Below are 17149 nucleotides of genomic sequence, written 5' to 3'. Positions count from 1 at the left end.
TTGCAGAGGATTAAGTAAGAAAACGGATGTGAAAGCACTTTGGAAAACTGTCATGTGTTACACAAGAGAGTGCTGCTCTTCATCACTAGCTGCAGTTCCTTAAATGTGATGCGGCCCCGCGTAATGATAAAGGCAGGTTCTGGGAGCCTGGGGATTCAAATCAGGCTCCACCGCTTACTACCTGCCTGATCTGGGAGAAACGATTGAATCTCCTTTAACCTCAGTACCCTCGTCTGTGAGATGGCCATTATGGAGTTGTTACAGGGATTAAATGAAGTTACATGTGCAGAATGTTTAGCGCATTATGGGCATGGGATGAGTAATGAAGTGGGAGTGACCGCTGGGCCTGGGGACACTACGAGGCCCTCGATGGGTTAGCGACCGATCACATAGCAGGTGATTGTGGTGAAGCCAAACAGCAAGAAGAGAACAGACTTGAGGAAACAGGGCCAAATCGCTCACTACGCCGTGATAGCACTTTGTAATTAAGTCTCTCCCTAAAGAAAAATTCTTTTAACTGAGTCCCATCTATAAAAGGTTTAATTAACTCTCACCCCTGCAGAGTACTCGGAAGCACTGCTGTGCTGTGATCCCCGCTTTCCGTGTGTCTGATTTTGTGTGTTGAAAGAAAACTTGACTCTTACGAGTCAGGCTGTGAGATGAAAAGAAAATATTCTGCTGACTGACTGTCTTACCCTAAATTTCAGTGGCCAGGGTTCAAAGCCCATTTCTTTCTTTTTAAAAAAAAATTTTTTTTTATTTAATTTTTTTTAACAGAGGTAGTGGGGATTGAACCCAGGACCTCATGCGTGCTAAGCATGTGCTAAGCACGCTGAGCTGTCCCCTCCCCCTCAAAGCCCATTCCTACATAACTGGAACCCCTGTCTGCTAGATGATGAGGGAGTGTCAGGAGTTTGGATTTACATGCATTTTATACAATGAGAGTCGACAGGCTGAAGTGGTGAAGTGGATCCAAGCGGATGGAAATTGACAGTTACTCTCTCGTGGGGCATTCATAATAGAGGCATGAGATGTCCTCTTTGCTACAATTACTAGATTTTATTTTGATTGTTTAAGTCAGGACTTCTCAGCCCCAGTGTGGGGCCCCCCGGGTAAGCTGTGGATGGGGTGGTATTGATCCCTCAGCCCTCCAGGTGGCACGAGCACGCAGGCCTCCCAGAGCCTCCGGCACCCTCATCCACCCACCCCAGGGCGCTGCATGCCCAGTGGCGTCCTCTATGTGTGCTGAGAGACTTAAAGGCCAGGACATGCTGCCATGGCCTGCCACCATGCCGGGAACACGTGATTAGTAGAACTTCCCACAGGTAATTTCTTTACTAAGCTTGCCCTTAACAATGAAGACATGTATTAAATAAACTAGTAGTGAAACAGGATCCCTGCTCAGCCTGAAACTTTGGTCCTAAGATTTTTAAACCTTGATAGGGAGACGCTTTAAAAAAAAAAAAAAAGTCACCTAAAAATCTACAAGCACAATCTGTCTTGCTACAGATAGAGACTTCTCTATTACTTTGGGGTTATTTCTTTGATTATGAAAAACACCCAAGGAAGTTTGAATTAGGCAAGTATAAAGCCATGATGCTCTTTGGAAATGGAGTTGTTTAAAATGCTCTGGTTTCAAAAAGCTAACTTTCTCTTCTTTTTGCTTTGGGAAGAGGGAAGGTAGGGGATATTCTGCTGGCAGAGCAGAGCTAGGATTCCAATCTAGGTCTCTCCAAGAAGACCAAGCTCACAACTGCCATGCCACACCGCCTCCAGTAGGTGAGCACTGGTGGGATGAGGTGAGGATGGCAGAAGGAAGGTTGGATGGAGGAGTAGGGGTTGGGACAGAGGAGGATCTTGAGGGTCCTGAACACCAAGGATGGTGGGAACAGAGGAAAGGAGAAAGGGGAGATGGAAATGGAGCGGTGGCCTGGGGACTGAGCCTTGACGGGTCTACGATTCCTCCACCAACAAATTGTATTCTCCCTGGAAGTCAGACAGATACTTCTCCACATCATTGCCACGTGCTCTCTGCATTTCAGTGTTTTGCCACCTCCTCTCAGGTGTTAAGTGAGCAGACACACTCCAGGCCACCTCTGTGATTTCCCATCCAGCACCCTGGCCCCAGGGGTCCTTCCCACTTACTGTTGTGATTCCAAGTGTTGAGGGGAACCTTTGTTCACCGCATTTACATTCCCACCCAAGGACAGAGGAGCAGATTTCACACAGAACTGGGTCTTGAGATGCCATATGCAGAGCTTTACTGCGAGCTTTAGTGTGTTCAGTGGGATTTGACAATTCAAATCTGATACAATGTCCTCATAAATCCATGAAGAGATTAGTTTGTTGTCATCCTATTTCTTCTGGTGTCTATGACTCATGAAAACAGCCTCAGAATTTGTAGCATCACTCACAGCACAGTGCTTTTTGTGGGAGTCTAAGGACTGAGGGGCAGGGAAGGTTCAAGAGAAAAGCATCGCATCTCTTTTTCCCACCTGTGTGCTGTGTGCACTGCCCTCCTCATGTGACCAGAGGGCCTCCTTTACCTCTTTTAATAGGTAGAGTTATAGGGAAAATCCAGTCATTTTAACGACTTCTTAACCCAGTCACTTAGTGAAAAGAACACCTACGCATCACATGTGGTGTGTTATTGCTTTGCCCAGATTATGCTCCTTGAGTAGAGAGACCAGGTCGTTTATGTGAGATAATAGTCCGTCTGGTTTACCAGCTGACCGGCCTCCCTGCCATTTCATTCGGTATAATTCTTTGAATCCACTGTAATATCTTGCACAGCCCTCAGGCTCACAATTTCTCAGGAAATTCTTGTGAAGTAATTCAAAAGGAAATGGGATCTTCTTGAATGAAGACATTACGCTGAGCTTCTCTTATGTACATAGCTCACAACTTTATTCTAGGAAGGAACAGTGCTCATTCTAACTTTCCAGTTGAATTATTTGATCTACTGGAAATAAATTTAAACTTTGAAAAATACACCTTTTAATGCATATTTAAAATTCTTGTAATCTAAATGAAAAAAATGATTTAAACTACACGCATACCACCGTTAACATTTAGATTTTTAAATCTTTGTTTTTGGCTTTTATTTAAAAATGGATCCAACTCAGTTTTGATCGTTGAAGTGTATGAATTCCAGTGCTTTTACCTCAGTTCTACATTCTTGTGTTATCACTTTCTGTATGACTTCAATCAAATCCTAATTTTGCATAATTTTCTTATAATGGAAAATGCTGCTCTTAAAGAAACAAGCAGTCGACTCAGAGGACTGGAATAATGTTCTGAATCATTTTATACATTTTTGCGCATCATACTTCATTAATGAAGGGGAAGAGGAGTGCTGGCAAATTTATCTTCATCATTATTCAGATAGAATACTTACATACAACACTCTTCCATTATTGCTCTCTCCTTCAATAAAATTCTTTAGGTAAAGGTGCAGATTTTCTTTCTTTCTTTCTTTCTTTCTTTCTTTCTTTCTTTCTTTCTTTCTTTCTTTCTTTCTTTCTTTCTTTCCCTTTCTTCCTTTCTTTCTTTCCTTTCTTTCTTCCTTTCTTCCTTCCTTTCTCCCTTTCTTTCCCTTTCTTCCTTTCTTTCTTTCTTCCTTCCTTCCTTCCTTCCTTCCTTCCTTCCTTCCTTCCTTCCTTCCTTCCTTCCTTCTGTAATCATTTTTTGTTCCAAACTGATCCACAAAGCCCAAGTTTTACTGCAGGAGTAAGCATTTGAATCTTTGGATCAATGAGAAAGATTTAGGTTGTCAGTTCCAACCATTGGTAATATGATTATATGGGTGCTTCTGAGTCCGCGCTGCTTGCCTGCTTCAAAAATGTAAGGTGTCTGGCTAGTGGCACATGATAAATACACAGCCCAGGAGTCTCCGCTCTTTAGTTCATCTCTGCAGCTTCGCACGGAAGCTGTATTTGCCGTCGTCATAACGACTAAGCTGTGTGTACTAATAAGCCCTTTGGTGCTGCAAGATTAAACAGAAAAGGCCAGAAGTCACGTTACTTAGGAAAAGGCAGAATGTCATTTTCTTTACAATTTCTTCTGATGAAGTTGGGCCATTCTGTGGTTTGGCAGCACAGGAACCGTGAAGTGGGCTCCGGTGTGTGTGCGGGATACGGGGCAGGACGCCGCCTCTGCTGTCCTTGCCACATCAGGCGGCACGGGGGCTACTTGATTCTGCTTCCACTGACCCTCCCCAGGGAGTGACACGCCTGGAACATGCCACCAGCTTTTTTGAACACCGTTAAAATATTTTGAGAACATTTATTTTTTTCACACTGATTGTACAGTGTTTTTTGCAGTGTTTGCTATAATGTAAGAGAACGTAGAGAAAATAAGGTAGCTCAGTAGAAGTGAGCCACTCCTAGCGGAATTTAGAAATAGGGAAAATGTTAGCTGGTCCTTGCTGGGAAGGGGGCAGGTGGGTGTGCAGGGTAAGTTAGGAAACCCACCCAGGTGCACACAGTCTGAACGAGGAAGGGCTTGCCTAGTTGGACACAGAACCTCTTTCAGAGATGCAGGGGGTCCTTGGTTTGGGCTTGTTGCGTTTTACTCACTTTGTGGATCTATTTTCCCCTTCCCTCTTTCCAGGTGAGGCTTCCATGTTCATTTTCCCTTAACAAGAAACGGAAATAGTAACCAGAGTGTAAGCAGCCAGACAGGAAGGCTTTTCCTGAGCACACAAACGTGCTTAGGAAGACGTGTACACATCCTCAAACGCTTGGCAACGTCCTCCCTGAGGCTTTGTTCTGTTTTCTACCACGAGGTGCTGTGCTGAATGGGCGGAGGAAGATCCATGTTCTGCTTCACCTTTGAAACTTACCGGCCATGTAACCGTGGGAAAACCCTGAAACCATCACCCTCGATTTCTTTAATATAAGAGTAATTGGTCTGGCCCCTTCCTTTCTCCCAGATTTCAAGGATCTGCTGAAATAGGTTATGTGAAAGCCCTGTAAACAGGCAAGAAGGAACCGTGCTTTATTTTAGTTTGTGGCATCCGGCCACTGGTGTGGTGCCCTGCGTGCACTTGGAGTTCCGTAAATACTAGTAGGAAGGGTGAGTGGGTTTAAGACACACTGCACGTGATTTCAAAAGCAGTGTCCTCTGTTTTGTTCTAAGCTTTTATAATCTGTGTGGTGAGATTAGAAGCAAAGGGAAAATAGGTTGTTAGAACCAAACTGAATTTAATAATCCACTCATTCCATCAACAGATCTTACTGAGCAATTACCATGTGCCGGGCCTTGTCAGTGTACAGTGTTGTGTCAATTTCTGGTGTCCAGCATAATGTTTCAGTCATACATATACATACATGTATTCCTTTTCATATTCTTTTTCATTATAGGTTACTACAAAATACTGAATATGGCTCCCTGTGCTGTATAGTATTACCTTGTTTATCTATTTTATATATAGTAGTTAGTATCTAAAAATCTTGAACTCCCAGTTTATCTCTTCCCACTCCCTTTCCCCTCCTGGTAACTATAAGTTTATTTCCTATATCTGTGAGTTTCTGTTTTGTAAATAAGTTCATTTGTGTCTTTTTTTAGATTCCACAGAAGTGACATTGTGTGGTATGTCTTTCTCTGTCTGACTGACTTCACTTAGTATGATGATCTCTAGGTCGATCCACATTGCTGCAAATGGCATTATTTTATTATTTTTATGGCTGAGTATTATTCCATTGTATATACATACCACAACTTCTTTATCCAGACCTCTGTCAATGGACATTTAGGCTGTTTCCATGTCTTGGCTATTTGTTCTTTCTAATTCTCCATGGAGCTAAAGCAAAGGGGACATGTCCCCAACTCTTCAGGGTTCTTCTTGGTAACAACCCACCAAACTGAATCCTTACCTCACTCATATTTAGAGTCAATATTTCAGTTATACTATATATATTCTTTTTTATTATAGGTTATTGCAAGATATTGAATACAGTTCCTAGTGCTATCCTACTGGACCTTCTTTACTTATTTTATATATAGTAATTTGTATCTGCCAATCCCAAGCTCCTAATGTATCCCTCCCTTTCCCCTTTGGTAACCATAAGTTTGTTTTTTATGTCTTTGAGTCTCTATCTGTTTTGTAAATAAGTTCATTTGTATCATTTTTTTTTACATTCTATTATGCTGTACACCAGAAACTAACACACCATTGTAAATCAACTATACTTCAATAAAAAAAGGAAGTGGAAGAAAAGGTTCTTACCAAGTATTATTCAATGAAGAAGCCATTTAAATAAAAAATTACTTGAATATCCAAAAAAAAAAAAAAGTCAGTGTTTGTTGAGGACCTGCTAGATGCCAGGCACAATATTTAGATTCCCGCACTCATTGGAATCCCTTGTTCTCGTCTCCTGTTTTCTCACCAAACAGCTCCATGAGAGAGGCACTACTATGCCCGTTTCACTGTAGAAGAATGAGACCCGTAGAGAGGTCGAATGGCTTTTCCAAGATCACATAACACAGCACTCTTATAAGAACTTCAGTTTAGTTCCTCTGCTACCAAGTCCAGTTCTCTTCCCGCACACCTTGCTGGAAGACACAGAGGGTGCAAGAAGGCTAAAAGAAGTCACTCCATAGTCCCTCCTTGTTAGCCAATCATTGGGCTTCTTACTTGTACAGAAATTTGATGGATAAACATTAGTATTTCAGCCACGTTGGCTAGGATAGAGATTGATCAATCAGTACCTTCCAACAGAAGCATTCAAATACCAAAAGTGATCCAGCCAGAGATGTGGAAGGGGTGGGAGTGTGGAGGGTGGTTCCCACCTTACTCCCCTGGGACCACGAGCTACATGAATTTGCCATGATGGTGAGCTTCTCTAAGCCCCTCTAAGCCCCTTGGAGTAAGGCCAAGATATAATATCCCTCTCGCCAACTCTATGGCAAAGTTGTAGGAATGAAATATTAATGAAAATGCTCTGAGCTACAAGAAGAATCCCAGGCTCCCTCCCTTTCCCTGTCTTATGTGGGATACTATTTTTGTAGGGAATATTCATTTTAAGCCAGGAAACAGTAGATGTTAAACACATGTTTGCTGAATAAATAATACAAGAGAGTTATGAACTATTCTTAGACTCCATGGAGGGGCTTGCATCAATTAACTAAATGCATTTGCAGCCCCTAGAGAATGTCTAAAAATGGAGACTTGTGCTCCTCTTGTACCTCTGGCTGCTCGTTACGAGATGAGGCCCAGCTGATCTGTTTTGCCCTCCTCGGTCCATGCCAGCTGACCGTTCTGCTTCATGGTTTTGTCAAAACCCAAAGTAGTAATTCTTGTCTTTTAAATAAGAAAATATTTAGTAGGTTTAGCCAAGCAGACATTGATCACAATAGGAGTTCCGTGGAAGTCAGCCAAGGTTGGGTCTTAGTCTGTGGCAGCCCTGGAGAATGGTTGAGGGTCCTCAGAGCGCCTCTCTCTTTCCCTCCCTGCAGCTGACACTGGCCTTGCGTCTGCCCCTGGCAGCCCAGACAGGCAGCTCTGGTGCAGTGGTCTGATGGCCAGGTGTGCTGATGGAAGGGGACACGTTCACTCCATCTGAAGCCCTTGACTTCAGTGCTCCAACGATTTCTTTCTTTGGGACAGGTTTGTGGTTTCTGCAGGCCTGGAAGATGACCGTTTAGTATGGTCCCTGTCCCCTTACTTATGGCTACTTACTTAAGGGCACATTAAGCTTGCAATGTACGTTCATGTCCAACGGCTGGCAGTCTAGGAGGGAGTGGAACGGGAGTCAATCATTAGCTAGACTTGAAATAGAGGGGAAAGGAGTGGGCGTGAAAAGTCCGGAGTTGAGTATTAAGCAACAGAGGATTTAGGGTGCTGTTTCGGTGAAATATCTCTTTAGGCTGAAATGAAAGAGGGGGCATTTGCATGGTGACAGCAATGTACTTTAGTAAACAGGGTGGACATGGCCTCGTAAGTGCTAGAAATAGCTAACGCCAAACTTGCACATATGTGCCTGTAACTCGGGCAGTGGGGATGGTGTGGAATTCCAAACCCAATTCCACCCCGAATTCAGTTCTAACCCTAGCTAGTGTATAAACTCTTACCAAATGCACAGTTAGCATGTAAAGGCTCTGGGGGAAGTGGCTGGTTGGAGAATTTTAAGGGAGGGTCTAGAGAGCACAGCACTTGTCAAAGGCATCAAGAACCTCTTTGTCATAAATACTGCCCAAGGAGCCCAGGAACCACGTCTAAGGTAAATGCCGAGGAAATAAAAGTGGAATCAACCTAAACGACCATCAAGGCGAGACTAGTTAAATAAATTTCACGCAGTGGCCTGTAAGCCTCATGCTGCTGACTGTTCTGTCAGCTGCCAAGTCGATGCTTGGCCCCAGGTCAGTGCTCAGTACTGTCTGTTGAATCAGTCCATCAAAATTCAGCAATTTAAAAAGAGATACATCTGTATGTATAACATTGAAGAATGTCCACAATATAATCTTAAGTGAAAATGATCCCATTTATGGTTAGAATGTACAGATTTCATATATGCGCATGTAATCGTCTAGCATGATATATGTAAAGCTGTCCATAGTGGCTGTTTCTTACGGAGTACTCTTGGGTCAGAGCAAGGGTATTCACCTTCTAGTTTTGATATCCTTTTATCACTTACATCTTTTTTACAATAATAATGTAGTACTTTGGTAGTTGGCAAAACCAAAAATATTTCCACTTTGGGGGACAAGGACAAAGGTCATTGTTAGATAGCATTCTATTCACAGTCTATCAGAAATATATGTTTTTTGGTAGTAATGTGGTTCACTTTATTTTTATAGAAAATAAAACTTGGAAAGGAGCCCAAGGCCAGGCTCTCCCCCGTCTGGGACTCAGGCTCGGTGGAACAAGGGCCCAGATGTGGCAGAGACCGTAAGCCCTGCTCACCCTGGGGAGACCAGGTGCATTTCCAGGCTTTGTCTCAGAGCATGAGGAAGGTGGAGGGAAGAGTGGATTTGCTTCTAGTGAGCCTCCTGCTCACTATGTATTTTGTACCAGTTAAGTTCTCATCCCAAACCCATCACCTCTCTGCCCAGGGAGCAAGTGCCAGGTGTGTGACCAGGCATCACAGGTATGACCCCTCAGTCAGGAGATGGTCCAGATACCCCATCCTCATTGGGAGGAAGGCTGCCCTGCCTTTGTGACGAATTTCAGGCAATTCCTGCGAAGCCGTTTTGCGATCCACGTGAGGGTTGGGCAGTAGGTCCCGCTTCCTTGTATAAGCTAATCCTACCAGAGACCGGAGGAGAGAAAAGTTAGCGAGACTGTTGCGGAACTTTGGTTCTCCCTCCGAAATAGTTTAATTTTTTTCCTTTGTGCACCACTGCATTTGATTTCCTAATTTGCCCACTCGATAGAAGTATGCCAATTTATATCTATGGTCACCTTTCAAACTCTCACTGAGAGGCAAGTTCCATTGAAGAGAAGTTTCTAAAGCAATGTGTTCCTCAGATTTTTATTTAGTCATTTTTTTCCCCAGTGAGAATTAAGGACAACTGACCTTGAAATGAATTTGCTGGATTTTAGCCGCCTGTAAAATTCAGATGGCCAAAACATTTGATGTCTCAGTCATGGTAAATGCATGCTTCCTCCCATTAACCTATAACTTTTATCATTTCCTTCCGTACATTTTAGGGACCTTTTTTTAGTTGTGTTTTTATAATTTAGACATTCCATTGGTTGAGAGTTCAAAGCGGCTCTTAGAGGACAAGGTAACATGTTCCAAACCGGCAAATGTTTTAATTAACCTGGCCTCTTTCGGAAACCACTGTGGATCCTGTGCTCCTTGCTGCAGCTAAACGTGACCTGAGCTGCTAGCTTCTTGTAAACTCCATTTTAGAAGACCTGAGTGCAGTTTGCATTGAGACTCCCTCTGAGGTTACCCAGGCTGTCCAGGGTAAGTTACGGACTTTTCCCTGGAAAATCTAACCCTGGGCTCTGAGGAATTAGCTCGCGGAGTTTTAGAGCTTTATGAGGAATCACAGAAATGAAACGCCGCACTTCTTTTCACTCCACGGATGCAAAATACGAAGAAGGGTGCACGTGCTCTGCGAAAGGCTGGCCCTGCTCGCCCGTTTCTTTCCCCGCAGCATCATTTTTTAGGAGCTTTTCCTTTTTTAGCTTTTTTTTTAGATGGAAAGCTAACTTCATATTTGAGATTCCTGTTCGTGGTTCTTTGCCGGTGGTTTGAGGCCTTCTCTGGTATATTTTTCTTTTCTCATCTGTGGTCAGTATTCACCCCAGATTTATTTTTTTGGGCCCTGATGACTGGATGTGAGCCAGAATAAATTGGGAAATTTCACATTGCCCATCTCAGAGTAAACTACTGAAAAACAGAATGCTGATGTTTAATAGAATACGTGTGCATTTCATTTAATAAAATGCAGTAGAAATGCAGCAATTATTAATATATATTATACATCTTACAATAGATAGATAGATAGATAGGGCGATTGATCAATCGATCGATAGATCTTACACAGTATGTAAACTAAAGGGTTGAAGAGTCATTTGCTATTGAAAAATATTCTTCAAGGCCCTGAAGCAAAAGCCCTTAAGAGGTAAAAGGCAGAGCACGTGGGAGCCCGGGCACCTGGGCGTGGGGGCACCGAGAGGGAGTCCGGGATGGCCCAGGGCCAGCTTGCACAGCCCTCCCTGTGGGCCAGAGGAGGGCATTTGGATTTTCTTCTACGTGTGTTACGAAGCTGGTGTAGAGCTTTTAGCAGAGGAGTGAACTGGTCTATTTTGTGTTTTTCAAAGGTCACTCTGGGGAGTGGAGCCGAGTGGAGAGCAGCTGGGGGGCAGGGTGGCAAGAGTGAAGAGTGAGGTTCCAGCGAGGAGGGTGTTGTGGACGTTTGGGAAGGAGGTGATGGTAGTTCAGGCTGAGGTGGTGACAATGGAGATGATGAGAGTTGAGTGGGTCTGAGACAAATCTTAGAGACAGAATCAACAGCACCTGCTGATGGAATCACAGAGGAGCCCTAGGGGTTTGGAGCGAACAATTGGGCGGAAATGGTGTCCTTTGCTGGAACGGGACGGGCTGGGGTCGGGGGAGAGCACAAGATTCAGACTGGAAACCAAGAGCTCCAGTTCCCACAGTGCCACCATACTGGGCACTTCCCATGAGCCACCTTGAGTGGGTACAAAGGGAGGGCACAGGACGATGGAGAGGGCATAACTCCAGCCTCTGGGTTTTCCTACCTCCTCGCTGCCATTCCTCCTCATTCTCCTGTGCTGATTCCTTCACCTGTCTTAGATTCTAAACATCAATGCCAGCCGGGGCTTAGTCCTTAACCCCTTTTCTTTTCTATCCACATTCCCTTCCTTGGTGCCTCATCCAGTCTTTGGCTATAAACACTATCTATAAACTGATGACTCCCAAATTTATATCACCTCCCTGGACCTCTTATATCCAAATAACTGCCTGCTCGACATCTCCAGTCAGATGTATAAGCATCTCAGAATTAAAACATGCACAGCTAAGCATCAATAGTCATGCCCTCTGCCTCACCCCAAAGCCCTGCTTCTCCTGTATTTGTCTTACTTCAGTAAATGTCAACTTCATCCTTCCAGTTCTCTTTTTTACACCCTGCAGCTCAACCATCAACTAATCCTGTTGACTCTGCCTTTTAGCTGCGTCCAGAATCCCACCAATTTTCACCTCCTCTGCTGCTCTCCAGGCTCCACCCACCATCATCTCTTGCCTGGGTCACTGCAGTGGCCTCCTATCTGACCTCCCGCCTCAGCCCTTACCCTTCTTTAGCTTACTCTCAACACAGCAGCCAGGGTGATCCTGTTAGAATAGAAATCACTCCAATCACTTCTTTGCTAAAAATTCTGCAGTGGCTGCATCTCACTCAGAGTGCAAGCCAGAGTCCTCATGGTTACCTCTTGGTCCCACATCATCTGGTCCTCATAACTATCCGGATCTCATCTCCTGGTTTCCTCCCGCCCTGCTCCAGCCCTGTCCTTGAGTGTGCTCGCGTGCTCTCTATGCAGACTCTTGTTAGCTGCTGTTTTCTCTGCCTGGAATAGTCCTCTCCCAGTCATCTCCATGGCTACCTCCTTCCCTCTCTGGTCTTTTTCAAACATCACTTTCTTACTGGGGCCTTCCCTGGCTTTTCATCTAAAATTTTAACACCCACTCACCCATTCCCGGCACCCCCCAACCCCCTTACTTTTCTCCACAGCTCCTCTCCTGCTAACATATCACTTACTTATCTTATTTATTTTCTGTCTCGTGCCACTAGGCTATAAGCTCCCTGAGAACAGGAGTTTTGCCTGTTTGTTCCCTGCTGAATCCCTAATGCCTGGAGCCACACCTGCCTCCGGGTAGCCATTTGGCACATATTTGTGACATGAATGAGTTCTAATAGGAGGTGGTCTCTTCCCTCTTAACTGCTTCTTTCTGGCTTTTTATGGAACCGTTGTCTTAATTTCTGTATGTGCTTGTCTGCAAAGCTAGTGGGGTGTAGTGGTAAAATCAGTGGATAGCCACTTTCAAATCAAGTTTACCTTTTGACCCCTTCACAAGCTGTGTGACTTGGAACAAGTCACTTTGCCTCTCTGAGTTTTCTTTCTCTTTTTCTTTCTTTTTTCTTTCTTTCTTTTTTTCCTTATAAAATGGAGAAAGCTGCCCTGCCTATCACTCAGGGTTGCTTTGAAGTTTCAATAGAATGATGTATGAAGCGCCGTCAAGAGTAAGATGTCATTTTCACTGACCGCGGCATCTGGCCCCAGCTCAGTGCCAGAGCTCTGCATACATGACCATCTCACTTAATTCTCACATTAAATCAGTGCGATAGGACCACATACAACTGAACTCACTTTGCAGATGAGAAAACTGAGGTGCCCCAGGAAGTTAAGTGAATTACCTGAGCTGATCAACGATAGAGCCAGACTTTAAACCCAAGCATTTTCATTCCACGGCCTGAGTTTTTCCCCATTATGTTCAACTGGCACAAAATAAATGTCCTAATGACTGAATGGAGTAAGTAAAAGGATTTGACCTGAGGTGCAACTTTTGTCTCTAGACGATGTGTTTTCCTGACTGCTAATTAATGTAGCATTTCCCTGCTGTTGTCTTATCCCCTCTTCAACTCCAACAGCAGAAGTTCCTGTCTTCCAAAAGGAAAAGGTATTCTCAGGCATTTTCCTGTCTTTTCCGTCCTCCCTCCAAGACTGCAGCTCCGTCATAGATCCCCTGAGATTTCTGTCATCCCGCCTAACTGAGGCCAGACGCTCTTCTCAAGCTCAGACATCATACTTCATGAAGTATTTGTAGTTTTCTACAAATTCTGGACTAATTGCAAACACCCACTTCCCAGATAACTTATTCCATGCTCTTCTGCCTGGTTTGTGTTATGGCCTTACTGTGCTAATGAATTTGTAAATGTGGTTTAATTACTGTTTACCGGAAAAATAGCTGCACACAGATCCGTCTCAGCGGGAGACTTAGCCAAAATGTTGAGGCAATTTGTTTCTACTGCAAAAACAGCTAATAATGAGAAGCACTTTTTAAACATTGGGGAAGGAACATAAGTTCGGTTTTGAGGAAACAGTGCTTTATATATCCTGGGAAATAAATCACTCTTTAAGAGAGCAGATTTAAATATCAAAGTGGCATTTTTTTTTCCCCAAGGCCTTGCACATGGTGATTTGTATAGAACCAAAGTGTAATAACAGTGGTTTGGTTGAACACCACACTCTAAAAAACTCCCCAAAAGGAAAACTCAAAATTACTTGTAAATTCCATAAAGTGTTTCAAAGCTCTGTAAATCCATGTATTATGTATGACCTCATGTTTCTGAATTCTGGCCTCAGGCAAATTGCCAAGTTAGCAATGAAATGACAGTTTGAAAATTCTAATACAAACCAGCCTTTCCAACCTTTTTTCTGGAGGAAAAAGAAAGAGGTGGGGACACAGAAAGGAAGTGGAAGTTACGGAAAGTTTCAATTCATAAACTCTGTTGGTGCTCAGTTTGGAGTCGTAGTTTAATTTTCCTCTTGCATAAGACGGTACCTGCCTGATTCCGAGTGAAGGGGGACCTTTGAAAATAAGTTCCTTCTAGCAGCTGTTGATCCTGCTACTGGGAAGCTCACTCTGTTCCTCTACCCTTTGGGAATGCCTATCTAAGAGCCAAAATCAATCAACTTGGCAATTAATAAGGATTGCGTGTTGTTTCCTGAACTGTGGATGTAGCCAAAGACATCTGAGCATGTGAGATGCAAACACTGCCCTCAAGGAGTTTATTTTTAGTGGGAGCCTCAGACAGATATACAGGCAATTCAGTCTGAGATCCCAACGGTGAGGGGAGGGAGGGAGAACAGAGTGACGGCGGCCAGAAGGCACAAACTTCAGGTTATGCGATAAGTAAGTTCTGGAGGTGTAACGTGCAGCGTGGTGACTACAGTTCACAATGCTGTGTTGTATATTTGAAAGTTGCTATGAGAGTAGACTTAAAAGTTCTTAACAGAAGAAAAAAAAAACCTGTAACTGTGTGAGATGACAGATGTTAACTAAACTTACTGTGGTGATCATTTCCCAATATATGCATATATCAGGTCATTATGTTGTATACCTCAATTGTGCGCAATGTTCTATATTAATTATATCTCAATAAAATTAGGGGGAAAAAAGTGATCCTTAGACCAAGTCTTAACTACCAACTAGCTGTGTCTCAATGTTCTGAAAGCTAGTGCGGAAAGACTCCTTTTCAAGAAGATTATTCCACATTTCCATGTTGTAATTGTTTATCTATCAGTCATTCCTTCGTTCACTAACTCACCCAGTGTTATCTATGGTGGGCTCTACAGAGACAAAGTAACTTCAACGGAGGTTCCATCTCAAGGAGCTCACCTCGAAGTGGGAGGAAGGCAGACATAAACACCACAAAGTGAAAATCTCGAAGGAAAGTGGGAATCATTGTTAAAATGGGGATGTGTTACCTTTTATAATTCTATAATTTTCCAATACAAGAAAAATGTAAAATATAAGTGCAGAGCTCCTTTATGAAAAGGGATTTATCTTGACCATGCTTAAATCATAAAGACTGTAGACAGGGGAACTAAGCTCAGATGTCACCTCCTCCAAGAAGGCTTCCCTGATAGCACCCATGTCTCCTTTTGGCTTGGGTGTCCTTTGTATGTACTCTCACGGCACCATGTCCAGTCTCCTGATACCACGTTTTGAATGTTTACTGTGTTGCCCTCTCAATGCCATCATCACCCCCACACATACACAACTGGGTGCCCCTTAAGGAGGAGAGGGCTCATCTGACTCTTCTTTGCATCCACAGCGCCAGAAATGTGCCTGGTATATAGCGCTCAATTAATGTTGAATCGCCCTGTGACTGGGAAGATGGTAATTACAGGATTTTTCCCAACTAATAAAAGGCGCCTTTATTCCTCAATTTATATTGCTTTAAAATAGATAACAAAAGGGTACATATTCTTATTTTTTGAAATGTAAATGTATTAAAAACATACATTAATAGCATATTTAGGTAAGGGTGCATATAAAAAAATCTAGAAGGACACACCCCAAAATGCTAGCAGTGGTTATCTCTTAGGTGTTAAGATTTGAAATGATGCTGACTTCCTCTTCATGCATCACTGTGTTTTACCAGCTTGCTATGGACGTGCTGCTATTACAATAAGAAAATATGAAGTCATTTGTATTTTGAAAAGGAAAGTTTGGCCACTTTCATAAGCCACGATCATAGGACATAAACAACTTCATGAAGCATCATCTTTACCATCGAAACCCAGTGTTGACAGTGATTTGCTGTTGTGGATCTAAATAAATGACCTAGCTTGGTAGCATTTAATGGAATTAGATAGGTTTCTATTTTCTTTACTTATGCCCACATTTATAATATTCAGAAGGAGCCCAAGCACTTCATTCACAAAGCACTTCCCCTTTAATTCTCCCTGCTGGTACTTGGATTGGGGGTTAGAGCCCCAGTCTTCTTCAAGTCCCGCTCAACCTCTTGCAAATAGATAAGGCAGAGCTAAGTAACCAATTAACTCTCTCTCTCTCTCTCTCTTTCATTACGAATCTCCTGTTTTTAGGTTGGCTCTGTGTAAAAGAAGTGTCAGTTTTCTGGTCAATGACATTTCTGCCCTGCATCTCTGCCTGCCTATCTTTCTGCATGTTGTTTGGCTGACCACAGTGTTGGAAAACCCTAGACAGTGTTATTGGACTAAAATACAATTTCTTTCTTTTCCCCAGAGGAACAATCACAGATTATAACATGTGCCTCTAAAGAAACAGTTTAAAAATTATATATACTCTATTCTTTTCTATCTGCAGCTGAATTCTTGCTGCCAAGATGGGGAAACAGAACAGCAAGCTGCGCCCAGAGGTCATGCAGGACTTGCTGGAAAGCACAGACTTCACGGAGCACGAGATCCAGGAATGGTACAAAGGCTTCTTGAGAGACTGCCCCAGTGGACATTTGTCAATGGAGGAGTTTAAGAAAATTTACGGGAACTTTTTCCCTTACGGGGATGCTTCCAAATTTGCAGAGCACGTTTTCCGCACCTTTGATGCTAACGGAGATGGGACAATAGACTTTAGAGAATTTATCATAGCCCTGAGTGTGACATCGAGGGGGAAGCTGGAGCAGAAGCTGAAATGGGCCTTCAGCATGTATGACCTGGACGGGAATGGCTACATCAGCAAGGCAGAGATGCTGGAGATCGTGCAGGTACGTAGCCCTCGGCCGTCCAAAGAGAAGAGCGTGGGTCACAAAGAAGAGCTGGAAGGCCCACGGGACAGCTTAGTGGAGAGATTGCAAACTGGTGGCCCACCTGGGCACTGATTTGGCCTAGCCAGTGTTTCTGAAAATGTCGAACCTGTATACAAAAGAGGGTGATCGCATATCAAAGTGCAGATTGCATGGCCTCTCTTGGAAACTCAGGAGCTCTGGCAACACCGGGCCCACATTCTTACCTGGAATAGGTCACCTGGTGCTTTGTGGTGACAACCCCTGACACACACAGATGGACATGCACTCTTCAGCTGGTCATGCTCACCAAGGCCACTCCATCCATTCACTGCAAGGGCCCAGCCTGCAGTGATATTTATTGACCAAACTCTGACCTGGGCTTAAATCCTGCCCCTTTCAG

At 43.5% G+C, this 17149-nt stretch overlaps 1 protein-coding gene across 14 annotated transcripts in view; it reads left to right on the top strand.

The window, feature by feature from the left end:
• NCALD (neurocalcin delta) overlaps positions 1–17149 on the top strand; it is a 365895-nt gene that overhangs the window by 331067 nt on the left and 17679 nt on the right. For 13 of the 14 annotated variants that reach the window (XM_072949553.1, XM_072949554.1, XM_072949561.1 and 10 more), the window contains one exon: positions 16332–16728. In XM_072949553.1, coding sequence (XP_072805654.1) covers positions 16351–16728 — 378 coding nt within the window. In that variant the 5' untranslated portion in view covers positions 16332–16350. Of the gene's footprint in view, positions 1–9579; positions 9592–16331; positions 16729–17149 lie in introns of those variants that run through there. The other variant, XM_072949566.1, reaches the window with a different exon arrangement.

Source organism: Vicugna pacos, chromosome 25, assembly GCF_048564905.1.
Source record: "Vicugna pacos chromosome 25, VicPac4, whole genome shotgun sequence".
In the NCBI taxonomy this organism is placed as follows: Eukaryota; Metazoa; Chordata; class Mammalia; order Artiodactyla; family Camelidae; genus Vicugna; species Vicugna pacos.
Note: the sequence above shows the minus strand (reverse complement) of the source record. Positions and strands in the feature narration are given on the sequence as shown.